General features: G+C 60.5%; 8 protein-coding genes across 8 annotated transcripts; all 8 read right to left on the bottom strand.

Annotated features, from left to right (window-relative positions):
• Positions 1-32: 32 nt before the first annotated feature.
• LSCM1_06802 (uncharacterized protein) lies at positions 33-2,423 on the bottom strand (the record flags this gene model as incomplete). Its single annotated transcript, XM_067324207.1, has 1 exon — positions 33-2,423. The coding sequence occupies one exon, from the start codon at positions 2,421-2,423 to the stop codon at positions 33-35; it is 2,391 nt and encodes a 796-aa protein (XP_067179554.1).
• Positions 2,424-4,329: 1,906 nt separating this feature from the next.
• Positions 4,330-4,971, bottom strand: LSCM1_06801 (uncharacterized protein; the record flags this gene model as incomplete). Its single annotated transcript, XM_067324206.1, has 1 exon — positions 4,330-4,971. The coding sequence occupies one exon, from the start codon at positions 4,969-4,971 to the stop codon at positions 4,330-4,332; it is 642 nt and encodes a 213-aa protein (XP_067179553.1).
• Positions 4,972-8,751: 3,780 nt separating this feature from the next.
• On the bottom strand, positions 8,752-9,711 carry LSCM1_06800 (uncharacterized protein; the record flags this gene model as incomplete). Its single annotated transcript, XM_067324205.1, has 1 exon — positions 8,752-9,711. One exon carries the CDS (start codon positions 9,709-9,711, stop codon positions 8,752-8,754), a length of 960 nt encoding a protein of 319 aa, XP_067179552.1.
• A 2,224-nt stretch (positions 9,712-11,935) lies between these two features.
• LSCM1_06799 (uncharacterized protein) lies at positions 11,936-12,403 on the bottom strand (the record flags this gene model as incomplete). Its single annotated transcript, XM_067324204.1, has 1 exon — positions 11,936-12,403. The coding sequence occupies one exon, from the start codon at positions 12,401-12,403 to the stop codon at positions 11,936-11,938; it is 468 nt and encodes a 155-aa protein (XP_067179551.1).
• A 1,706-nt stretch (positions 12,404-14,109) lies between these two features.
• On the bottom strand, positions 14,110-15,786 carry LSCM1_06798 (uncharacterized protein; the record flags this gene model as incomplete). The annotated part of the gene is made up of 1 exon (XM_067324203.1): positions 14,110-15,786. The coding sequence occupies one exon, from the start codon at positions 15,784-15,786 to the stop codon at positions 14,110-14,112; it is 1,677 nt and encodes a 558-aa protein (XP_067179550.1).
• Positions 15,787-16,388: 602 nt separating this feature from the next.
• Positions 16,389-17,654, bottom strand: LSCM1_06797 (uncharacterized protein; the record flags this gene model as incomplete). The annotated part of the gene is made up of 1 exon (XM_067324202.1): positions 16,389-17,654. The coding sequence occupies one exon, from the start codon at positions 17,652-17,654 to the stop codon at positions 16,389-16,391; it is 1,266 nt and encodes a 421-aa protein (XP_067179549.1).
• Positions 17,655-18,266: 612 nt separating this feature from the next.
• LSCM1_06796 (uncharacterized protein) lies at positions 18,267-19,352 on the bottom strand (the record flags this gene model as incomplete). The annotated part of the gene is made up of 1 exon (XM_067324201.1): positions 18,267-19,352. One exon carries the CDS (start codon positions 19,350-19,352, stop codon positions 18,267-18,269), a length of 1,086 nt encoding a protein of 361 aa, XP_067179548.1.
• Positions 19,353-20,080: 728 nt separating this feature from the next.
• Positions 20,081-23,944, bottom strand: LSCM1_06795 (uncharacterized protein; the record flags this gene model as incomplete). Its single annotated transcript, XM_067324200.1, has 1 exon — positions 20,081-23,944. The coding sequence occupies one exon, from the start codon at positions 23,942-23,944 to the stop codon at positions 20,081-20,083; it is 3,864 nt and encodes a 1,287-aa protein (XP_067179547.1).
• Positions 23,945-25,204: the final 1,260 nt, after the last annotated feature.

The following is a 25,204-nucleotide window of genomic DNA, read 5'->3' as shown; positions in this document are numbered from 1 at the left end:
TGCTTCAGCGCGGCGACACTTGAAAGCCATTATTACATGGAGCTGCACCCCTGGCATGACTGCATCTTCACGGCCTTTCCCTCCCTCGCGCTCCTGTGACGCTGCTTACTGCCACACCTATGCACCAGCTCGTCTCCTGGGCTCAACGGCGCAAACGGAGGCCCAAATGGCCGAGATGGAGAGGTTCTTTTCAGGCTTGGTGGCTCAAATGGCTGAGGTGGCACCACCACCGCGGTGGCGGCAGCAGCAGCAGCCCTAACCTTCGTGGGCTTTTCTGCGGCCCGCGCTCGCGGCGGCAAAACCGACGGCCTCAAAGGGGAGGTAACCTCACCGATGACATCGCAGCAGAGCTCGGCTGACCGCATCTCGGCGCGGGCCTCTTGGCGCGGGCCGGAGCTCTGGCCGCTACTGGCACTGCCCTCCTCCTCCTCTTTGGGCGGTTTCACAATGTGCGACGTGTCCGCCAGAGGACGGTGCACCTCCACCTCAAGGAATGTGCCACCACTAACGGCGGTGGCAGTGGCGGTATCTCCTTCCGCCTCACTTACAGGCCGCCTGAGGGAAGCGTGGAAGAGGGCCGCTTCTGAAGGCGAATCATCTTCCTGAGAGGACGTCACCGACGACGACGACGGCGTCCGTGACTGAGTCTTGGCCTGATCCGTTACGGCCTCGTGCTGCTGGCACTGCAAGTCGGCGAGGCGCTGCAAGGCCTCCTCTTTGACGCGGTGGCTGGTGCTTGAGGCTACGCAAAGTACTGTCGCGATTGGCAGCAATGGTGCAGAAGTCATGTAGCCGCCGCAGCAGGGCAAGGCCTCCTCCGCGTCAACGGCATCCCCCGCAGAAGAGGACATCGCCGTAGGGTGGTACTCGAAGAAGGCGAGCACGTACACTGTGTTCTGGTCACCATCCCACTCGCACCCCTCCCAGCTGTTTGGGTGGCTGCAGCCTGACTTGTGCAGTCGAACGAGCGGGGGGATGCCAGCGTCTAGCATAGAAAGGCCCATGGCCAAGTCGCCGACGTCGAGGAATGCGAGTGGTTCGTCAGCGGCGGTGCGCGGAACGAGGCTGGCCATGGCGGACACGTAGCCGATCACCTGGACTGACGGGGGAAAATAGGCGTCGAAGTACGCGTCGTAACCCACATTTAGCTCTGGCAGGTCTCCTAAAATGCGGGTGAGCAGCCAGCCCGCCACTCGGCGCGTGTCTCTCACACGACTAGCACTGCCCTCTCTGGAAGCAGGCAAAAGCGGGAGGGAAGCCTCAGTAACACCGTACTGTGATCCTCTCTGCTTCGCCAGCGTGCGTTCCAGCTCTGAGATGCGGCGCTGATGGGCTGCCTCAACAAGCTTGGTAGTGCTCTCGCACACTTTCATCTGTTCACGCAGCCGCGTCAGCTCCTCCAGTAGCACCTGATGCTCACTGTCTTTCATGGCACTCCACTCGCACTCACCGGCTGTGGTGACGCGGGTTCGGATGCGCTTCAGTCGCTGAGTGTAACGAAGAGTGCTGAGCGTCTCCTGGTAGTAGTCTGAGCTCGGATGCACGCAGGCGAGGAACGTGGTCATGGAAGCCCCGGTGAGGTAGCGCTGCAGCAGGACTGTCAAGGTGGTGTCTCGGAAGTTTACATACGTGCGAGTCCCATCCTGGGCTACTCTTTGAGTGCTCAGTGCCTCCAGCACGGTGCTCAAGCGAGAGAGCGACTTGTTGATGCTGATGCTCTCCTTGTTCAGCTGAGGAGAGAAGACGGTCTGCCGCTCACTCCCGGCCAGGTCGACGAAACAGAGACGCACCCCGCGACTTTTGATGGTGAAGATGGCGTGACTACGGCTGCTGCGGGGGTTGCGCTCCGTCGGCGCGGTGCGGCGTGAGCCCATGCTGTACGCGGATACCGCATTCCACTGCTCCACAGATGTGAGGGCGCAGGTCGTCAGTCCCTCTACCACAATCACCGGGCCCTGAGGGCCTTGGCGGCGGCGGATGTGCCGCGGCTCTCCGCGCGCGAGGAGGTCATTCACCGACTCGAGATAAACCTCCAGCATTGCCACCTCCACAACACCCTCGTTCCGCAGAAGCTCCTCGACGCATAGCGTGAGAATACCCGGCTCCCCCTCACTGCCGGCTATGGAGTAGGTCTTGCCGCTGCTTGTGTGGCCGTAGGCAAGGAAGCACAGCGTGTCTGGGTGCTCTGGGGTTGCTTCGCGCATCTTTCGCAGCACGAGCTTCTCAAACACATCTCGGTTGCTCGCATGTTCGTCGAAAAGAATGTCCTCCTTGTAGGAGCGACTCCCAGCCAGTCCGTTGGCCCCGGCGTCTTCGTGCACGCTTATGTGGCGGGTTGCATGGTTGAGGGAGACGGACGAGTTATGGCGCGATTCTGTATCTGGGCGCACGCGCACCGCGACCTCCACGCGGCGTTGACCCATCGGCGTGGTCACCGAGTAGCGCTTCGCTTCGTGAGTCTACAGGGTGTTGGGGATGGGTAACTCAAGCAGTCGTAACGGTGCCACGTGTGAGCGGCAGCACCGAAAAGGAAGTCACCGCAGCACCTATGCTTCTGCAAGTGTATGTGTGCAGTCTATTGATGGTGGTGCAGCGTAAGTGGCTTCACAGACAGACCCTAAAGGCATGACGTGGATGCACACCCTCAATCACCTTTCCTTTTTACAGTTGGCTCTAAGAAGACAACACTACTGATGTGTGCGGAAGCAACATCTATGGGGTAGCACGAGCAGTAGCGTTCCGACGTGTAGGCACGTCAAGGAGCGCAAGATCACGTTCGTCCCTGACCCGGCTTCTATGTATGCCGCTGCGTACGTGGGATTCCGAGTGCTTGCCAGTGATGGGCGCCCTCCACGCTTCTCTGTGGCCAGTCGCCCCGAAAAGGATGCAGCTCCAATGCGGAACGCCGGCTGCAGTGAAAAAAGCAAAGAAAGCGACGGTGAAAAAAAGGTCAATGGAGACGAGCGGAAGGCTGTGCACAGCAGACGAAGACGGAAAGCATCGGCCACGGGGCTCCATTTGGAGCTACGATCTAGCCCAGCATCGGCGCGGAGGCTAGCAGGAAGCTCCACCACTGCGACACACCCAGAGAGAGGTGGTTGCACAAGAGCCCAGCATGCATTCTTGTGAAACAATGGTTCTCTCCACCTTCACTTCCCATGCGAAGCACTGCGGGCGGACGTGGCGTGAGACGGCACCGCGGCAAACGAGGCAAGCACATCTTCGTAAGTGTGTAGGTGTGTGTGTGTGGGGGGAGGGGGGGGGGGCAGAAAAGTGCGCGACGAAAGCGCCACCGGCAAATCCGCAGGGCACCCACAACGATGTGCCCTCTGCAGCCACAGTAGCCGCATTGCCTCTTCAAATTTTGTTTCGACAGAAGTGCGCCGGAGGCGACACACACCGGCGAACAGATCAAGGCACAAAAACCGAAGAGAGCGATGCATCCGTACCCTGGCAGGGGGGGGGGCGAGATGCAATGCCGTCCCATCCCCCTTCGGTCCGCACCCGCCACACATAGACGCTGACGTGATCACACATACACACGCACAGAGACACACCAGTGCGCCGGCTCCTTGGGAAAGGAAAGGCACAAGAGAGGGGAAACGCCGCTGCAACGCAGAGGACGAACGATACTGCGCCCTCACACCAGCCGTGGAAGCGCCCCTTCACGCTGCTTAGCAGCACAAGTGCGGTGCTCCTACCCCGTGCCGCCACGCACACCGACCCACAAGCGACGGAGAACTGCAGAGGAAGTCAATGCACAAAAGAGAGACAAAATGGGAAAGAAAAGAGAGCAAAGAGGGAACATTTTGCAAGCGAGCATAGTGCACTGCCCGAAGCTCCCAGCGTACGCCAATCGCTCACGACGCGGGAGCGCGCAGGAAGCAGAGAAACGGCATCGATCCGTCACAACGCCATACACGATACGGAGTATGGGTGCGCATGTGCATATGTGTTGCCATCACCTTCGCTGATTTGAGAAGATACGCAACGAAGCAACCCCTATAAACCAACAGGATGAGCACATCCACCGAGTTTCCGCCAGTCATCACGCAGCTGGCTCACGTAGGCGCACAGCACACTCCCTCTTCGCGGGCTCCTCTCCCGGTGCGCAGAGCCGTATGGAGCAGAGTTCCCCCATGGTATACCTTTGTGCTGCCCACCAAGCGATGCCTCGGCTTCAGGAAAAGAGATATGAGCGAGTGGTGCAAGGGGGTAGTGGAGCAGCCAGACACAATGCTACGGAGCCCGATCACACCAAGGATCAATACTGCTGCTTTCAACGACCCACAGTGGTACCGTGAACCTTCTAATCAACAATAATGGATCCTACACTCCAGTCCAGCTATGCACAGCCTGCGCGGCGCTCTCCCAGGTGACGCCGCGTCGCCTTGCTGCCATGATTCCTACAATTACCACCACTGCTGTGAGCACCGTCGCCGCGGTAGCGGCGCTCCTCGCACGGGAGCCATAGACGAATTCGCTGCCACCGCGCGCTCGCCTGCCATTTTTGGCCCCCGACGGCGGCGGGGCATCATGGAAGGTACACTTTACCTCGTAGTGCTTCGTGTCCCCACGTGCGAAGAAAGGCCTGCAGAACTCCTTCTCCACCTCTCCCCGCTCGATAAGCCCCCGTGCCTCCGCCTCGGTAATGGTGACGTACTCTACGCGAATAGTAGAGAGCTTGCCCATCTCCATCACTGCCGGCTGAGCGTACAGTGCGATCTCATCCCACGTGGACGGCTGAGCCTGGCCTGCTTTGTCATACCCCAGCAGTCCGTATGTCTTGGAGAAGAGGATCGACGACTCCTTGACGCGCAGCCGGTACAGCACGAAGAGCGCCTCACCTCGCCTCTCCTCTGTGAGAAAAACACAAAAAGAGCACGTCAGCTTCGTGGGGTAGTGGGTAATCTCTAGCTCCCCCTCCTGCTTGCCCTTGACGGAGATGAGAAACCCCGCGTTGCGGGACATGGCAGCACGCGCGCCCGAAACAGCGGCAACGGCGCTAAAAGAAGAGACAATGCGAGACGGAATGGCACCGATTTCGAGAGACGAGCGAGGGGGAAAACGAGCACACAAAATATGTGCAGCCGAAGGAAAAAAAGCGATGAAAATTCAACGGAAAAGGGGCCGCGCGATGGCAAAGCGCTCGACGTTGCACTGGCGAGAGGGAATAGGCGCTTCACTTAAGTCGGCCACGAATGGTGCGAGCCTTATGCATCAGTGTGTCGGCTGCAACGACAGCAGCAGTAGCCCTTGTCAGTGGTTCAGGTGCTTTCACGAGTGCGTACGTCGCCGTGTGTGCTTTGCTGTAATGTGCGCTGCGCTCCTCTCCTGTTCACGTTTGCAATGGCGACTCCGCTGTGCTGCGAAGATGCCTGAAAAGAGGGAGCAATAGGCTGAGGCTGATGAAGAACGAAGGCGACTTCGCTGTTGTGAATCCCTCTGGGAGGCGGTTTGGACGGAATCTAAGAGAGAGACACAAAGACGAGGAGCACAGAGAGGAAGGGGTGGAGGCTCAGAAGCGGGCAAGCGCCACAACACAAAAAAGTGCGAAGTTGTCACCACATAGCGCGAGGCGAAGCCGGCGGGCTTGCCGAAAGGGTGATAAGATGAGCGGAGTGTAAAGAGGAGAAGTTCCCGGCACCGAGCAGAGGGGAAGGGAGGGAGAGACCCGCTAACAGCGTCCTACGCAAGCCCGCGTGTGCTCGCATATTGTTAACTGGCAGGCCAAGCTGATGCGTGCAAGGATCTCTGCTGCTGCTCCTCCTCTCTGCTTCTCTAATTCATCTCTTTGCCACAGAAAGCCAGAAAAACTCACTGGAAAGGTGCACGATTGCCCGCTCACACGCGCATATAATGCGTAGAGGGATCAAAAAGGGGGGAAGGAGCCCGTCTGACGAAAGAGAGCGTCCCATGAGGCGACGAGCGTGCGGCCGCAAACCAGTCAATGCGCAACAGGTTCACGAGGTCACACATGCTTGCATCCGTATGTGTGGATTCGCCCTCGGGAAGGGGCATAGGCTCATCACTCAGCGTGCTAAGCTTTTCGTTCGCTTGCAAAGAGCGAGGTGACTGGTCGCACCAGAAAGGCACAGAAATCCCTTTGCCCTTTGAAGGAAAGATCGCCATGAGAAAACGACATGAAGACGCGCCTACCACCCTGCCAGCGGGGCTGAGTAGCCGTATACCGCAGCTTTGGAGCTCAGTTGAGCCGTGGAATCAGATCCGCGCGATATAAACGATGGGTAATAAAGGCTCGCACCTCACCCAAAGCAGAGGGGGTAAACGGCCCGGCGTCCCTTTACGCTTATGCCACTACGAGTAGGTGTGACAAGAGCACACCTTCATCGGGCAATGTGCGTTGATATAACAACCGCAGCGCGCCCTTCGTCCTCAAAAGCCCCAAACCCACCGCCTGCAGTCGAAGAAAACACGCGCCGCCCCCCCCGAAAAAAATATCACGAGCTGAGAGAGACATACCAGCCCCCATTCCAGTGCGCCAAGCCAGCCCGCTGCTCCGCGCCAGGGATCTCCGCGCGTGGCATCACCGGCGTCTCAGTGCCCACCCTCGTTGTGGTGTAAGCCACAGTTCCTGGAGAGCGCCCTGCCGTCTGGCTTTGGGCTATTTGATGTCGGCGGCCGCGCGTGCACATGTGCTGCGCAGGAGAGACACGCGGCGGCGATGGCGCGCAAAGGAGGCCGCAGTGAGCCCTGCCGACGATCCGACGACTGCCCTCATGCGCCCCGTGTGCCCTCTTTGCTCGATGTGCTGCGGTGATGCCGAGCGCGGCCCTGGGCCCCGACTGCGCCGTGTGCGGTGCCGCTGCGACGGAGCCTCAGCAACACCGAGCGGTGTTAGTTTTCCAGGCCTCTGAACGAGTCTTAGAGAGAACTCAGGCCCGTGCAAGAATTGCACTTCACCTTCCCCACACCCCACTTACACACCCGACCCACAGACACTCACACGCACAGCGCTGTCAGGCACGCGGCCTCTACAGGTTTCTCGGCTTTCAGCCCAGCTACGGGGGCATCGAAAAGAAAACACACCGCTGTCGTCTCCCCCCCTCACACAATGAAGCACACGTAGGGAAGTGTAATGGCCCTTCTCCCCCCTTCCTGCTAAAAAGGATGAGACTCCAGCTGTGACGGCTGGGCTAATGAATGTTGCGCCGCTCTACCTTGCTTGCGACTGACCTAGCAGCGCGGGAGGCTGTCGATAAGTTAGCAAGTACAGTTGCTCACAGCTCGCACGTTACGGGGGCGGGCGGCGAATGACGCCACAAGATATGGGCCACGGAAGCAGCCGACTTGACAAGGGCCCAGCCTGCTCTAGGCGATGAGCTCAATTTTGAATACTCAATGCGTGCCTGCGATAGCGATGCGTCAGCATGGCTCCGCGTCCGCGGGCCGAGGAGGTGCCGGCCGGCGCCCGACTGCCTCGTCCATAAGGACTGCACGGTCATGGCGGTGCGTCAGCGACCACTCCGCGCGACGGAGCTCACAGCCCTTTTTGAGGACGGCGACGAGCCAGTGCCGCCAGTGGTGCCGGGCACCCGACCGCACCCTCTCCACGAGGCGGACCGGACGCCGTGCCGCGCGGCCATGGCGAGACCGATCCGCAGAGGCGGCGCTGGCGCACGCGGCCGAGGGCGTGGCTTGACTCACCGCAGCGGCCCCCGGCAGCGCTGCCCTAGCCCGTCAGGCCGCGCTCACACACCGGGCTCGGCGTTAACGCACACGCGATCAGGTGCAGGTCTTGACGGGGTGCCCTGCACACCGCCCGGGCGCCGCTCTCTCTCTCTCTGCCACGCGCTCGCCAAAGGGTCGCGACGAGGCGGCCGCCCTGCGCCCCTCAACGAAGCTCACTGCGAGAGCGTCGACGCCCTGCCGACACGCGGCACGGGAGCGCGGTGGAGAGCCTGCAGACCACGGCACGCGCTTGGAGCCCCTTTCCCACCCCTCCGTCCCCGCGCCGGACCCTGGAGGCGGCCCGCGTGGATGGTGGCACGCAGTCCGGCCGAGTCCGTCTGGCGCCGGTCGCGCAGCGCACATCCACAGCAGGAGCGGGTGAGGGGGTGGGGCAGAGGAGCCCGCGAGCTACGCATGGCGCAAGTCGACGGCCGGGGCCCCGTCGCTGAGCAGGAGAGGCTGGTGAGCTGTTGGTTGTATGTATATTTGTGGACGTTTTCGTTGAGAGATAAATGATCGGCCGTACGTGTAAAAAAAGTGATTTCGTTTGTTGGAGTTCGCGAGGTCGTCGAACCAATAGCGCTTTGTGCCCCTTTCGCGGCATGAGGTCGGAAAGAAGGCGCGTCAAGCAGGCCCGAAATACGGAAGGCAGTATGTAAGTTATGCGGCTAGTGAGGCGTGTGTGTGGCGTTGACGTAAAAAGCGGAGATGGCGGAGGCTGTAGAAGGGACAGCCGTGAGGGCGGAGTGGGCTCGACGGCCGTATTAGCCTTACCGCTGTCACTGCTCCTCTATCAACGACTCCGTCATTGCCTATCCGATCCGTCACCACACTTCTTCACTGGCCCCATGTCGCCTGCGCAACACGCAGCTGCGTGGCATCGGCGACAGAAAAAAAGGACAAACGAAAACAACTGGCGTTTGTGCAGGGCAACGCGGCCTCAGAAAAGGCAGTGCCACGTGATAAGGCCCGGCAGAGAAGGCATCTCCGGTGTCGTAGGCACGGGTGCCGTTGCTCTGGCAGCTGTAGAACTGGGCCCTCGCTGCTCAGGTTGATGGCTTACGAAGGCATACATGTCAGAGGATCGCCAATGCGCTGGAGTGCGTCGATCACGAGGCCCCAGAACTTGTCGAAGTCAAGCTTCACCGCCACCTGAGTGTGGCAAGACTTTGACTCCGAGTTGCGGAAGTCCGCGACCGTCATGCCGGTCGTGAGTGCGCCGCTCAGCTCGATGTCCACGGGCACCCGCTGCGTGGTCATCACTGTCGGGTCGATCACGTACGCCACAGCGCACGGATCGTGCACCGTCGCGTACGAGTTGCGCTGCTTCCGATACACCTTGTTGTAGAATTTCAAGATCTGCAGCATGAAGGCCGCCGGCTTCGTGCCCACCTCCCTCACCCTACGCAAGATCTCTGGCGTGGCGAGCGCCTGATATGTCAGGTCCAGTCCCACCATCGTCACGTCCCAGGACTCGTTGAAAACGACGTGTGCCGCCTCCGGGTCGGCCATGATGTTGAACTCCGCGACAGCGGATACATTACCGATATGGTATCCGCCACCCATCAGAACAACCTCTTTTACACGGTCGACGATACGCGGTTCGAGACGGACAGCCACCGCAATGTTCGTCAGCCCGCCCGTGGGCACAAGTGTGATCGACTTGGGGTCATGTGACATGATCAGCTCGATGATGAGGTTTACCGCGTGGCGCTTGTCGACTGTCGTCTTGAACTCTTCGGGGTAGGTGACGTTACCGAGACCGCTGTCGCCGTGAACCTGAGAGGCCGTCCGAGCTTTGCGCACGAGGGGCTTGCAGCAGCCAGCTGCGAGGGGCACACCAACAATGCCGGCGAGGTCAGCCACCAGCTGCGCATTCCGGGTCACCTTCTCAAGGGTCTGATTGCCCACCACCGTAGTGATGGCCAGCAGCTCAATCTCCGGATTGCCGTGAGCGAGGAGGATAGCCACGGCATCGTCGATTCCGGGATCGCAGTCGAGGATAATCTTGCGCGGCATGATGCCGAAATACCGAATAGCTGTCTTGTGTGGCTTCTGTGCGCACAGGGGCGTCAGAGGGGCGATAGGTGCGAGATGTTTGGCAGAGAGAGGCGCAGGAAAGAGTCCGTTTTGTTGTCTTATCTTTCGACGACGTGTCCGCCACCGGAGATGCACACGCACACAGAGGGCGAGGAGAGGAAGCTGAGGAAATCAGAGCAGAAACGGTGATGGGAGTATGTTGTTGAAGGTCATGGCCTTTGCCTCTTACTGGCACTAAACGGCAAGCCGTCGTTACTGGCTTGCGTACGGCAACGCGTAGCGACAGGCGCCTCATCGTACGCGACAGATTCGTCCCGCACTCGAAGTTGACGCCGGGAGCGCCATACTATGCGATGGCGACCAGAAGCCACTCGTAACGGCGCATATGAGCCCCCCCCCAGCGATGCATCGCTGATGCGTCTTCTCTCGGCAGTGAACGAGGGAGGAAAGGGCGCCATCCTTCCCAGGTGTCCTTGTACCGGGTCGGACTGCTCTGCTCTCGGATAGGAAAGCCGCACCCGCTTGAGAGTCCGTGGCCTGCCGCTGTTCCGTCAATGCTCTTCTCGGTTCGCTATTTGGTTTGTATGGCGCGAGGGCAAACGGGCCGCTGCCATACGTCTGCAGCTGCTGCTGACGTGGGGCAGACGTGCACAGGCTGAATAAAGGCAGGGAGGCTGTCCTTGACGAATACGACGCGTTTTCGCACTCGAAGGAGGCCGAGAAGGCGCACAACGAGAGAGCGCGCGAAAGAGATGCAGTGATGAAGGCTTGCACAAAGCATTCTGCAAAGCACAGGCCGTAGCGTACGATTGTGTTCGGTCCGGTGTGCTGCGTCACACCTACAGGTCGTTGGCACATATACCCTCGCATGCCACATCTCCAGTGAGCATTACCTGCCTTCTTTTTGCGCCATGCACACGATTCTTCCTCATCCATGGCGAAGCTCGTGTATAGATCCGCGAGCGAACCCAACTGCGCGATAGCGGAGTCCCATTCTTCCTCGTTTGCCGTACACGTGCTATGCGCTGCCGTAAAACGCACAAGCTCGACCGAGCCCACATCGGTGGCACGCACATCGCCTGGTGCAAAACAAGCGCAGGCAATCGTTAGGGAAATGTGCCAGCTCTGTCATCCGAGGAAGGTTTCCGTCTCTGACTCTCGCCACACACATACGCAGCGCAGGCCACTTCAACGCAACATCACACGAAGGGCCTCGCCGCCGGCATCAACAGCGGCGCAGCACCCTGCCCCCCCCACGTCGTAAGCTCCCGGTGCCTTCAGCACTAGAGGAGTGGATCAGCACTGACAGGAGTAGAGGATTGGTCCGCTTCTTCCTGCAGAGTAGTGATCTGAGCAGCTGATAATCTGCAAGCGGAGAGGTGTCTCTCGGCCATGAGTCGAAGAGCGCTGGCCGAAAGGGGGTAGGGCCGAAGCCAACAGTAACAGGCCGTGATAGGCTTAGAGGGGGGCCACGCCAGCCACCACAGTATAGCAAAATGAATGGTGACAGTGCAGCAGATAGCGACCAGGAACAACGGATAAGAGACGCGGAGAGGGTGGCGAAACAGAAGGTAAAAGAGAGGCGAAGCAGCAGGTCACGCGAAGCAGAGCACCCTTCTTCGCCCCTGAGTGGAGCGGGCGCCAACCTCCTACGTGGTTTGCTAGCAACAAAGACACAAGCCAAGCCGGACGTTTCGCCTCCCTGCCGTCCGCGCTCCCCTCCCCCTCGCTTCGCGAGCCCTGCTGCAATCAGCAGAGCCAAAGCACGAGAGATGAAGCGGCACGGCGACAAGCATTGCTTTTGTGTCATCCGCCACAGGATTGAGAGACTGGATAGGAAGGTGGAGACACATATATAGCGGCAAGATGGCGTCGGGTGTCGCACGGCGACGGCCACCCAAAAGCAGCACTAGCAGCGGCCGCAGCCTCTTCCTCTATGGAGAGGGACATGCTCACAGAGCGAGAGAGAGACCTACGAAAACGCGCACAAGCCCGGCACGAGTGAAGCGCCACGAGGTTCAAAATATAACGTACACAAAGCACCAGGCACTGAAGCAGCTTAAGAAACCAAGACAACACCGCAGCGAAAGAGAGAGAGGAGAGAGGAGGGAGGGGGAGGGGGGAGAGACAAACAGCCGCTGCTGTCACGTGTGCGAGTTTGTAAGAGATGGCTGGCCGGCAACTTGCGAGAGCACTGCTCCCCTCACTGCTGGTAGACGAACTGCATAGCCTCGATCCGTGCACGGCACGTTGGGCAGGCACTATTCCCGATGCGGCTCGCACAGCTCCAGCATGCGCATAGATGTCGGCAAGGCAGAAAAACGGTGTCTTTACAATTTTCTAAGCAAATGACGCACTGCTCCGCATCGAAGGTTGCCTGCGTAGGCTCGTAGTTGGGCGGCGGTCGAACTGTGGATGGCCTTGTGAGCGTCCAACTTTTGTACGTCACCGTCCCCGCGAAGACCAGTGTGCCGGCAACCACCGCAAGGCTAAACGGGCTCCTCAGCGAACCGCCCTTATCCGACTTCTCGATTGACTCTAGCATCTCCCTTTGGCTGTTAATAGTCAGCTCGTGTTGTAGAATAAGGCTCTGCTGATCCCCCAGCTTCTGGAACAGCTTCCACCCCGCAATGCCGAGCGGCACGAGGGCAATGAGCTCCAGCCCACTCATACTGGCCACAGTGAGCAGCGATGCCGGTGGCCGCAATCGAAAAGGCAGCTGGCACAGAGCGTCAACGGTGTTGGAAGTGGAAAGGTACCGGTATAGGCGACGTTTCAGCGCGCCAACGCTGCAGAACGCAGCCAGAATCTCTGATGAAGGAAAGCAACGGCCACTGCCTCAGCCTTCCTAGCGCTGCTCGCCTGAGCTCTGCCTCGCCCGCGAATCGGCCAGGAGAGGCAAGGCCACGAAGCTCTTGCGCCCCGGCCCTGTGGGGAACGCAGGTGCGGTAAGCAACTAAACACAAAGCAGTTCACTAAGGTAAACAGTAACGAGAGCTGGCATACGACTAAGCGGGGACAGGAACGCAGCGACAGCCTGCCAGCGTCGTAAAGAGCACAATGCGTGGGCGGGTGTGGCTGCCACAAAATATGTCCGTGAGAGGCCGCCGTAGTGTCGGCCACAAGCAAAGCGGAAGGACAGCGGCAGGCTTATGATAGCGATGCAGTGAAGGAGAACAAAAAAAAAACACTGAAGCACGCGCGCACTTGGCTAAGCATCGGCTTCTCCCTTCCTATGTTCTCTTTAGCACGACTCGGAAGGCGTGAGCCGTACAGCGACTGGCGAGATGTAAGTCGGCAACGCCAACGGTGAGTGAGCCTCGCGCGGCTGCCCCACCCCCCATTCCAACAGAGCATTCCTCTTGCGCTTTTTTCTCTTGAACGCATTCACTCAGCCATACATCGCACGCCTTCGCCTCCGCTCCACACACACACGCGCACCAGTAAGCAGTGTGAGGGCCAGGCGAGATGCGTTCGAGCCGACAAGCTGCCCATTACATGCATGGGGCAGGTGACTTCGCCGTCGCGCGTCGCGCCGACGCCACGTCGTCCAGAACATGGACGCTGACATCCATGGTCATGCATCGCTCTTGCCTTCCCAACGACGCATGCACTTGGCCTTGCCCACACCACAGGCGGCATGGCATGGGCAGGGGACAGAGGGGGGGCTGTATGGCCTCCTCGCGCAGAGTGGGGTGCTGAGCCCCTGAGATACTGCGCAAGGAGGCGACCCCCGTTGCTCGGGGTTGGGCCAAGTCACAAGCGCGAAAAAAAAAGCTGCGGCAGGTGAGGATATGAGCGCGCGCCGAGAAAGAGGAGGCGGCACATGGCACACAGCGAAGTTTTGCATGAGCGAGCGGTGCCGGCCTTCGTCCCGTCTCTCGCCGTCTGCCACCCTTCACGGCCATCGGATCGTCCCTGCTATGAGCATTGTCGCTTGTGGCGCCGTACGGCCCTCCGCTGGTGGCAGAAAGGTTTTCAGGCTCGCGTTCCACTGTGCGGCGCCTGAGGAGGGCCATGAGAAGAGGCTGACCGTGACAGGAAAGAGAGAAAGGCAGGGAGGAGGCGAGAAGACCTCAGGGTGGCAAGACACCACCCTCGGCGGTGGCGAGGAACGCAGCGTGTACAAGGCCTAGGAACTCGCGCCTGCGCACCCGCTCATTGGCGTTTAGACGTCAAGGCAGTCAATTCAGAAACCTTTCTCGGGCACAAAGAGGGCGGTGCTGCACTGTTCATGGACACGCGGGCGTGCTCGCAGCCGGGGCACCAGGGCATTTCCTTCCCTGTACGGCATGGCGCCGCAGCAGAGGCACACGCACACACACACACACATATCTTTAGTTACACATCCCTTCTCTTCGGCTTTGTGCGGCGCCATTAGGAGCGTCTCGGCCGCTTTCCGTCATCGGAAAGGCCAAACGCCTTCCAGAGAGCGAGCGTGAACGTTGGGTCGTCCTCAACGCCGGCAGAGACCATATACCAAAAGTATGCGAAGACATCGTAGTCGAGCTCCCCCTCCCCCAACTCCGCCACGTACTCTTCCAGCGCCTTCTTCCACAACGCGCCTTGTCGGCGCACGGCGTTGCCGTCGATGAGCTCTGGATTGAAGCACCGCAGAATCGCAGCGCATGTAACAGTCTCGGACCGGTTCTCGTCGAGTCGTTCAAACAGCTTTCGAGTAACAGCGGCGCGCGAGGGGGGGACGGGGGTGCACAGCATCAAGAGTAAGTCGACGCGGGTTGGAGCCTTCAGCCGCAACCACTCGAGCTCGACATCCAAGACGCCCGATACGCCGTCCGGCACCCCAGCAGCGCGCAGAGCTCCGATGAATACCTTGATTGGCACGCGCGCAGTACCCCACTCTCGCAAGGCGGAGTAAAGCTGCACAAATGCCGGCGCATCCTTGGCGTTGCGCCGCATCCATTGCGTCACGGCCGCCTGCACCAGCTGCATCATCGAGACCCTGACGGAGGGAAAGTACTGCCGGTACGCAGCCAGCAGATCTGCCACGAGCACGCCGTCCTCCGTATCGCGGTCCTTTTTCAGGTAGTAGTAGAGCTGGTCGGACTCCTCCTGTTGGAAGCCGGTACGCAGAGCGGTGCACACAGAAAAGAAGTGTCGCGGCGTCAGCTCCGCCTGCACTAGTTGCCCCAAATCTAAATCCGGCGGTATCTGCTGGCCGTGCTCCGGGTATCGAAGCTCCAGCGACTCGAGGCTGCACTGGAGAGCAAGCGTCCCGGTGTGGCAGCCCTCTCTGTCTCCAATCTCTAGTGTGGCTTCTGCGAAGCGCCCCATTAGCAGGGGATACTCGGCGACGGCAGGAATCACTTCACTAAACAGTAGCTGGTGCAACAGGTGCGCCTCGAAGCCCAGGTACAAGCCAGCGGTCGCACCGTCCTCGCTGGCACAGTAGTTCAGCAGCACGTGTGATTCGGAGCTGCTCAGTGCGCCGGGATCCTCCATAAACGCCAGGGCTTCCCGGCGCTCTAACGGGGGCGGTGCCGCCTCCGTTGCTTGGCGACGGGGGTTGGCACGCCAATTCAGCACGTCCACGAGGTGCTCTTCAAACGGGGTCATGACGGGGCTCTCTTGTACCATGCGCCGTACAGCGCTCACCGTCTGCCAAACCTGCCACGTTCGAAACGGAACGATGTCCCGCAACGCCCGCATGACGCTGCCAGGTCGGATTCCCCGGGAGCTAGAGCTTCGCCTGTTCCTGTGTGTCGCCCCAACGGTGCCCTCATCCCATGCGCTCTCCACCGTGTCCTCCTCTTCCTCCAGCGGTAGAACACAAAGAAGAAGGCGCACCTCCTTGCGCGTTAGCAAAGACGTCGGAAAGATCGGCTCCACAGCACTGGGCAGCGCCGCCGCGTTCACAACCGCATTCTTCGACTCGACATAGAGGCCGTCTATCGAGAGGAACGACGGCAAAAAAGCCCTGGCGCCGTCTCGGCGCGGACGCGGCGCAAGACCGTACGCAACTCGCTTGTACAGTCGCAACATAAACAGCGGGTCTGAGAGCGACGGCTCAAGGTCAGGGTCCACCGGGAACATCCCGTCGACTGCGCGTGCTTGTCGGTCCTGTACGAGATGGCGCAAAGATGGCGCGCGACGTCTGAGCACCAGCAAGAGGGTGCTGGCTGCAGCGATGCGGAGTGGGACGGTGAAAAGTGCATCGCCCACCGTTGAGGAGAAAAAGGAGGAGAAGCAGGGGGAACAGAGGATGGCTGACGTCCCTTCGCGAAGGAGCGGCGCACCGACGGCAGAAGTGCAAGAAGGCATTGCGCGTCGGTGCGCAGGCGACAGGGGCAGCAACGTGTATCCGGCAAGGCCATACGCAGCAAGCATGACAGAGCCGAGGGTACCGCGACCTCACAAAACTAAATATAAGACCTACCAAGGTCACACGCGCTTCGCTAGCACGTGCAGAGGTGATGTCTGTATGCGCACACACGTGCTGGCTGGCAACAGGTTAGAGCGCGCGCCGCGCATAGTCCATCCAGCAGTGGCACCACCGCTCGCAAGCCGCGGCCCTCTCTTCCGCTCTGCATGTAAGAAGGGGGAAGGCGGAGAGGGCGGTATGCACCGAGTGTGGGGGAATGGAAAAGGGCCTGTGACCTCGTGCAAGGCATGCACACAGCCGCCCTTGTGGAGCCTCAGCAAATTGCTAGGCGCAGCCGTGCAAGTTCGGCGTCGAGCTCGCATAGCGCGTCTTGTTCAACGACGATCAGCTCATCCACTGCCGCCTTCCGCTCTGCAGCCCGCGCTGACGCGCACTGTATATTGCACCGCAGCTCGTGCAGCGTCGCAGGGGACGTGGGCAAAGACGGCGCAGCAGCGGCAGCACACAGCTGTTGCGCCTCTGCCTCCGCAGATCGCAGTGCCTGCACGTACACGCGTACCTCGCCAAGGTAAAGCGCCAACTCTGCGGCAGCGGCTTCGTCGCGTCGGGCAGTGTTCTCTAGGGCAGTACAGCTCTCGCGCAGCGCTGCCACCTCTGCCGCCATGGTGCGGTACCGCCACTGCGCTGCAAGTGCCAGGTCCTCCGTCTGCCGAAGGTGCTCAGCAAACACATCGGGCAGTGGCGCGGCTGATTGTGGGACCGCAGTCGCAGACACCGCCGTGGCGGCTGCATCCTTTTGCGGAGACAAGAGTACGCGACGTAGTGATGGTGGTGAGAAGCCCGCAACAGGGATAGTGCTGCTTTCACCATGTGCGCTAGAGACGGTGGAGGCCGCCGCGGATGCGGCAGTAGCAGCATGGGCGGCTGCTACCCTCTCCAAAAGCTCTGGGTATCGCCTCAAGAGCCGGCGCCAGCGCCGCTCGCTCTGCCACGCAGCGGGCACTCGCACAAACGCATGACATGCGGCAAGTAGCATGTCTAGCCCCGCAGCACGCTGCGTTTCCGGCAACAGCGTCGTCGTGTAGCGCGCGCAGGTCTTCAGCACATCATACACTGTGTGCGCCGTGACTATATTGGCAACTGTCGCACTCACCGCTTTTGCGTGCGCGTGCAGCTCAAACGTCACGCACGCAGAATAAAGCGAGAGCACCGCCCGCAGTTTCTCCGGCTGGAGCGCTGCATCTGCCGTTTCACACTCCCGCTGCAGCGACCAGAAGAGCTCGTCGTCGGCGTGATGGGCACTGTGACACAGGCGCAGAGCGGCTTCTGCGCTCCGCGGCTGCACATGCCTCAGCATGACGATTGCGCCTCCGCATCCGCCACCTCCGGCGGCTGCGGCATGCGCAGTACGCTCCGTAAAGTACGCGCAAAAGAATGGTGTATGGCGCATCAAGGCGCTTCTCGAGAAGTACATCGTGTGCTGGCCGTCGCCGATGACGAAGGCAACAGCGTCATCATCACTGTCATTAGCGGAGGCGGTATCCTCTTTGTGCGACGCCCTCGCGGCCGGCGCAGCCATCTCTACCTAATTCTGTCTGTGTCTGTGCGCGTGAGTATGTGAGCGAGTGTGTTCGTGTACGGTGCGCCTCGTCGCCACGACAGAACGCAGCGTGGGTTACGGGGGAGAGGACGACGCAAAGTCACAGCAATGCAATGGGGGCCAGAGCGTGGCAAGAAGTCTGCTGGCGCGGCAGGGGCGCCGCCTTCACGGACACGCACACACACTCACACTTACACACCGTCTCGTCACCCGTTTGCTGCTGAGTCCCCAACGGCTGAATTGTGTGCGCTCTACTCCACTCCGCCGGTGCAAACGGACCTCCAATGGTTCACTAAAGCGCGTATAAGCGGCTGCTTTACGGTGCAGTGAGAGGCGAGTGGGAGAAGATGCTGCCCTCTCTCGATTTCGCTTCACAACGACGGCTGCGCCACTCGATCACCGCCGAGGGTGTTGCGCGAATGTGCGTTCAACTCCGCCCTCCTCTCTCCCCTCCCCCCAACACACACACAGAGGGTCCCTCTCGCTCTCCTATTTCTCTGGCCGAGTGCAACGCTGGATGGTGAAGAAAGCTGTCGAGGGGAGGAAAAGGGGGCGGGGGCGAGATGACGCACACCCAAGCACGCACACTGGTTAGTTCTTCTTCTTTGCCCCGGCCGCTGTGTCAGCCCCCACAGCATAGGGCCCGTGTTGTTGCGCCTTTGGTAGAAAGGGGTACGCGGTGCCGGCCATGAGAGCGCTGACCATGGCGACCCACTCCACTGCTGAGAAATCCCGATAGTGGCCAAAGTAGACGACCGAGAGAACAAAGCTGGCGAGCTTCCGTAGCGTCAGCGTCAGGGTCAGAGTGAAGGCGGAGGTCTTGTCGTTCATAACGTAAACGCCCGCGATACACACCACCTGCGTCATGCAGTTTAACGCCACGTGTATACGGCTACCCGCCTCGATGCGCGTGAACTCAACATAGAGGCGCGACGGCTGCAGAAGGAAGAGCGGGATGGCGAATAAGTGTGAGGAGCAAAGCGCCTCCGTCCACATTGGCGGGGCGTCGTCCTTTGCTGGTGCGGCTGTCATTGCAGCCTCGTTTGCGCGAGCGCAGCGATACATATGCTCCTGAAAGACACTCAGCGCTGCCGTGCAAGCCGTGGTGGCCAGCAGAATAGCTACCCCACAGCCCCAGTACCACGTCGGCGTTGATACAGCGGCCGCGGTGCTAGGCGTCATCTCCGCTCCCGTGCTATATTTCCTGCGCGCCCTCGCCATTGTCAGCGTAATGAGGCCAGCACAGATCACCAAGGCGGACGCCACCTGTGGTACCGTGAAGCGCTTCCCGAAGAAGACATACCCAGCGAGCATATTCAGGATCATCGAGGAGGAGCGGAAAGTTGCGTGAAGCGGGATGGAGATGTGGAATCCAAAGGCGATGTTGCTGCCCACAGACATGGCCCACCCCACGACGGCGAGGACCACCTTGTGGCGCAGCGAGATGCGAGAGCGGCGCCACTGGAACGGCCACATGCCAGACAATGCCCCCCGCTGCTTGCACGGCTCCTTAAAGCGCAGCAGCAAAGGCAGAGTGAAGCAAGCGACGCAAACATACTGAGCGCAGGTGAGGGCATAGTAAGTGTGCGGTGAGCCAGTAATGATAAGCTCCAGCAAGAAGACGTTTGCCTGGCAGCCACAGAAGATGCTCAACAGACCCGCCGCGACGTCCGCCATTATCACATGTGCACAAATTGGTGGTGATGTGTATGAGGAGAGGGAGCAGAGAGGGGGGGAGGAGGCGAATGCTGGCGCCTAATATCGATTACCGTTTCGTCCGTTTTCTCTTATGAGTGTCTGTGTGTGACAAAAAAAAGGTACGCAAAGGGCGCATGTGTGTGTATGTGTGTGAAGGGGCGGTTGACGTAAAGCGCGTCGGCCATACCCGAGCAGTGCCGCATTCCGCATATGCACACACATACACATAGAGAGAGAAAGAGGGAGAGAGAGAGAACAAGCAGGATGGGTGTGGAGGTGGTGGCAGTAATGCAGCGGCGGCGGGGGGGGACGGGCACGCAGCAAGTGGAGGGAGCAGCGGTGAGGCCGACGTGCCCACCAAAAGTGGTGCGCGCACGACTGCAAGGGAACGTTAGCGAGGCGTGAAAGCTACAACGGCCCCTTTCAGCGATGGCAGGAAGTGCTGAGGTGCCCGCCGTGACAGAGAGAAGGAGAGAGGGAGTCAGAGGGGAAGAAAGACATGCGACGACATTGTGAATCGCTGCACGCAGATGTTTGTGATCGACTGAGTTGGTCCATGTGCTAACGTGCGCATGCGCGAGAGAGAGGAGGGGGACAGGGGCAGGAGCGCATGTGGCATGAGCATGCGCTGCTCGTCAGTGGGCGCACACCCACACGTAAGTGCGTGCAGGCACGTGTGCGCCAGCCTTCCACCACCGCCGCCTGCGCTACTTCCCCCCTGCTTTGACGGAAGCGCGGCCGCGACGCCGTGACGCCAGAGAGCCAGAAGCGAGGACGCCGGACTGGATAAGAGGCGTCGTCGTGTCACGGGTATGAGTTGACTCGCCGTCCCTGGCGAAGAGGTGCCGCTTCGACGTCGTCTTGCTCGCTACACGCTGCCCTTCCGTTGTCGCAGGCGCGTCTTTACCTTGTACCGCTCCGCGACGGCGCTCCTTCGACTTTTGGGGCTGACACTTCCCTCGACTGGGCCGCTGCAACGGCGCCGTCGGCCCGCAGCTCACGTCCGCCGTCGAGAGCGCCGCGGCAGTCAAGCCGAGCTCAGTGCTTTCACGCGGCGAGTCCTCACCAGGCGGCAAGACCTGCAGCGTGTGGCGGCGTCCAGGGGCATGTGCGACAATCGAGGATGCCGCATTGTCGTTGTCCTCGTCCCTGCTCTCGTGTCCCTCTCTTACCGCACCGACGGTACCGCGCTGCGGCGATTGCGCCTCCCTCGTGGAGGTTCGCAGCTTGGCCACCTCCTCCTGGTGCTTTTGTCGCAGTTGCACGAGCTGTTCGTGAAGATGGACGTACATTTCGCTGAGATAGAGTTGGTGACGCTCGTTCTGCTGGCGCAGCTCAAAGTTTTCTGCCATCAGCTGGCCCACACGCCTTGCCTCCTCCTGCTGCTGAAAGAATGCCTGTCGCTGTTTCTGCCGGCTGCGCCGCGCATCTTCACGGGCCTCCAGGAGCTCGCACTGGGTGAGTTGGTGTTGTTGCTGCTCTTGTGTCAGCAGCGCACTGAGCTCCGATACGCGCGACTGCAAGAGACTGAAGCAGTCGGCGGTACTCTTCTCGTCTCCTGAGGCCATGGCCGCCTCCGCCGCATCAGCAAGCTGGTCTTTGTTGTCGCCCATGTTGGCGGTGCGATGATCTGAGATGGCGACGGCCGTGCTCGACAGAGTATGAAAGAGTGTCCGTTGCGCCGGTGTGATGAGCGACTCGAGGGCCGCCAGAGACACATCCTTCTGCGCGGCCGCGCGTGTCAGCTGCTCGACGTTGTCCAGGAGCTCAGTGATTTTGTCGCATAGGACCTGCTGGTGCGCCTGCACCTTCTCTAGCTCCACCTGTTGCTCCGTCTGTCGGCCGCCAGAGACGGTCTCATCGACGTTGGCGGTGATCGGCTTCACGTCCAGGTAAAGGCGCGTCATCTCCTCCCGTATCGATTGCTCGGTGTACGCCTGAAACAGCTGCAGGCGCAGCTGCTCCACCACCGTCTCCGTAGTGGTCGCGCGAAGTGTCAACGCCTGCAGGATGGCGCGCCAATCCTGACGCTCCACATCGGCCGCGAGAAGTCGCTCGCTAGTACGCAGCATCGCGTCGCAAAGTCGACGATTTTGGGCGCGCAGCCCGCTCATCAAACGAGAGGCAATGAGCAGCTGCTCGCTCACGTCTCCGTACTGTTCGATGGCACGCAGCACCGCATCGTACAGACGGTTCAGCACGTTGTCGGACCCATCTCCGCTGCAGCCGCGTGAGCCAGGCGAGTGCAGCTGACACAAGCACCACTGCAGCTGCGTGTGCGCGTCGTCAGCATCGACTCCGTCAGATCGCCACTGTGCACTAGAGCTGTCGCTGCTCACTTCAGAGTCTGGTGGCGTGCTAGACTTCTGCTGATCGTCTCCCGCACTGGAGCCGTTTTCGCTCACCAACAACGACGATGTGTCCAGTGCGCCAGCCAGCACTGGCGGCGCGCCGCTCGCCTCCGCAATGGTGGAAGAGAGCGTATTCTCTAAACGGAGGAGTTGCTGCTCCCGCTTCTGCAACAGATCACGATAGTACGCGGACTCCCGCTGCAGCGCATTAGCGTCAGCAAGGGAAACGACATCAGTGCCCGCCTCTGTGGTCGGCATCCCGCCCTTGGCATCGGCAGATGCCTCTGTGAGTGGCAGCTGCTCGACCGCCACAGTGCTTCGCTGCTGTGCTATCTTGAGCGCGTCCTCCAGGACTCTAATGCGGTGCTGGAGGACCTCTACGACACCTTTAAGTTCGCTCCTGCCAGAGATTCTTTCGCACGCGCTCCCGCTGTCTGCGGTGTCCACACCCGAGGGGAAGTTGGGTCGTCGATAAAGGCGATCAATGGTGCGCAAGAGTCGGCTCTCGGCTCCACTCTTCACCTTCGTGACCTTTCGGCGCCGCACGTCAGACGCCAGCTCCAGCGACGACTTGGACTCGTCGTAACTGTCTGCCTCGAGGGAGACGGTGACAAGCAGAACTAGGTGACCGCTGTGCAGGTGGGGGGCAACGTACGTAGCAAGCATCGAATCACGGAATCGCCGCACCTCTGCCTCCGTGCCGCTGAAATCGACCAGCTGCCGCAGCTCCATCAAAGACTTGCTGATGGCAAGCACCTGACCGGCCGCCGCCCCGGCGGCGCCGCTCTCCCGTGGCGTCTCCGTCGCGGCGAAGTCGGTGAGCATGACCCGCACCGTTGCGATCGGGACACCCTCGAGAAAACGTGTAATGTAAAAAGATAGGAGGGTGACGAAGCCTGAACTTCTGGCGCTGGCAGTGTGCGCGAGACGCGCACGCAGTCGCGACGCCGCTCTCATCTTCGTCCGCATCTCCGCACTGCTTCGGATGAGAACCTTGGGCTCCGGGGGACTTCCAAGGCAGGTGTTACCGCCGGCGATGCAGATGTCGGTGCTACCCATCCGTGGACGTGACAGTTTGGTGCCGAAGGTGCCAGCGGGGGTACTGCCAAGGAGGTTGTGGGCCTCGTTGTTGTGGATCTGTATGTGGCTCATCTCCACAACATCGTTCTCCACGTCGTGGGAGCGAAAGATCTCCTCAGCAACCGCCTGCGCCAGGGCGTTCATCGTGCGTGTCTTCCCGATACCGCTTCGACCGTAGCACAGGACGCTCACATTGTAGCCAGCGGTCACCTGCTCCATGATAGAGGGGATCAGGCGGTCGCACAGGGCCGACCTCGTCACCTCGGGCCCCAATACCTCGCCAAACTCGTACTTCCGGCGCTCCCTTGTGGTAGGAGAGGTGATGGTGAGCACGCGGCCACTGGCACCGATGCTCCTGCCTGCAGCCGCCGCGCCGCCAAGCACGGTGCTGTGCACCTTAAGGTGAGGATGTGTCGTCGAAGCCCCTGTGTCGGAGAAGTCCACAGGCGATGAGGACTTCCTTGTTGGGGGAGCACGGATCACCGCCAGCTGCGGCGACGACTGCGTTGGCGAAGACCCGAACGCTCTGGGCAGCGACGCCCCCATTGGAGGGGGCGCGGACACCTCCGCGGTCGTAGAAGCAGAGGCATCCGTACCAACTTCAGCGAAAGCAACGGGCCTTGAAAGAAAAGCGACCACCTCCTCCGGCCGGTCGCTGTTGCGAGCGGTGAGTGGAGTGTGCAGTTGCGGTGAGGTGGGTTCGCCCTCCTGCGAGAGGCCGCCAGTGGCCATCTGCGGCGTCGCAAGAGCGCCATCCCGCACCTCGTAGAGGAGCGGCTCATTGGCCGAGGAGAGCTTGCGGGCAGCCTTCAGCCGTACAATGACGCTAACGTTCTCCTGGGGCGATGCGGCCGGCGCCGTGGGGCCGAACAGAGAGGGAAAGACTTGAAGCAGTGTCATCGTCGTCGCTCCCTGGGCTGGCGTAGCTTTGTCATGGGGCACCTGCTGTAACGCACCACTGCCATTGATGCGCGGCTTGTTTACCATTTCTGCAGTGGCACCCATGGCAGTAGTATTCGCCAGGCGCGGCTTTGGTGCACAGTGATCGCTGCTCGCAGAGCGTGCGTGCGCAGCGGCATCGTTAGCTCTCTTTGGTGGGCTCGCGCTGCCATGGCCTTCGCGATTGCGAGGCGACGACATGAAGACGGCAAAGGCCAAAGTGTGGCGCTCCTCTCTGTCACCGTGCACACGCTCGCAGCCGTCGCGCCCACAGGAGCGCGCGAAAGGAAAGGTGTAAGCGTCACTCGCGATAGCGGAGCGACGGAGACGGTGAGGAGGAGAGTGAGAGGCAAAGTGCGGCAAACGACGAAGCAGAACGGCGAACTTCACACCTGAAGTCAGGAGGGAGAGGAGAGCAGTCAGCCCACGCGGCGGAAGAGAACGGCAGGAACAAGAGAGGGGGGAGAAGAGTCATCCGCATATGGGTGTTGGTGTGTGTGCGTGAGTGTGCACCGCTACATCCAGCCGCATGACGACTGGCATGAGAGAAGATGGCGGGTGTTACACTAATCGTCCGGTTTCAGCTGCCTCCTCCTCCTCCCTTCGCATTCTGCTTCGTGAAGCACTCGCTGTAGCTCTTGCGAACGGCACCGAAGCGCAAGCGCAGTGCCAAGCGCAAAAAAAAAACGGACAGAAAGAGTACATCTCGCAGACCCATCCCTGACGGTGTGAGGCGAGAGAAACTCATTGCCGCTTCGCTCCTTGTTCCAGCGCGTACAGCGACTGGCGAGATGTAAGTCGGCAACGCCAACGGTGAGTGAGCCTCGCGCGGCTGCCCCACCCCCCATTCCAACAGAGCATTCCTCTTGCGCTTTTTTCTCTTGAACGCATTCACTCAGCCATACATCGCACGCCTTCGCCTCCGCTCCACACACACACGCGCACCAGTAAGCAGTGTGAGGGCCAGGCGAGATGCGTTCGAGCCGACAAGCTGCCCATTACATGCATGGGGCAGGTGACTTCGCCGTCGCGCGTCGCGCCGACGCCACGTCGTCCAGAACATGGACGCTGACATCCATGGTCATGCATCGCTCTTGCCTTCCCAACGACGCATGCACTTGGCCTTGCCCACACCACAGGCGGCATGGCATGGGCAGGGGACAGAGGGGGGGCTGTATGGCCTCCTCGCGCAGAGTGGGGTGCTGAGCCCCTGAGATCTCCTCGCTATAGGGGCATTTTTTTCGGGAGCGTGAAGAGCTCGATAAATGTGATGCATGCGTATAGCTATGAAGAGAGGGAGGGAGGGTCTAAGAAGCGTTGATGCGAGCTGCTAGCACCATGCTGTCATGAGGCGAATGGGCAGGAAACGCGCATGTGTTCACCTGACAGAAGTGAGGATGCAGGCAGCGCTTTCTTTTTCAAAATGCGAGAGGCGTTCGGTAAACGGAGCAGTGCGTCTCG

This window comes from Leishmania martiniquensis, chromosome 18 (genome assembly GCF_017916325.1).
Source record: "Leishmania martiniquensis isolate LSCM1 chromosome 18, whole genome shotgun sequence".
In the NCBI taxonomy this organism is placed as follows: Eukaryota; Euglenozoa; class Kinetoplastea; order Trypanosomatida; family Trypanosomatidae; genus Leishmania; species Leishmania martiniquensis.
The sequence above is the reverse complement of the archived record's forward strand: the minus strand, read 5'-3'. Positions and strand labels throughout refer to the sequence as shown.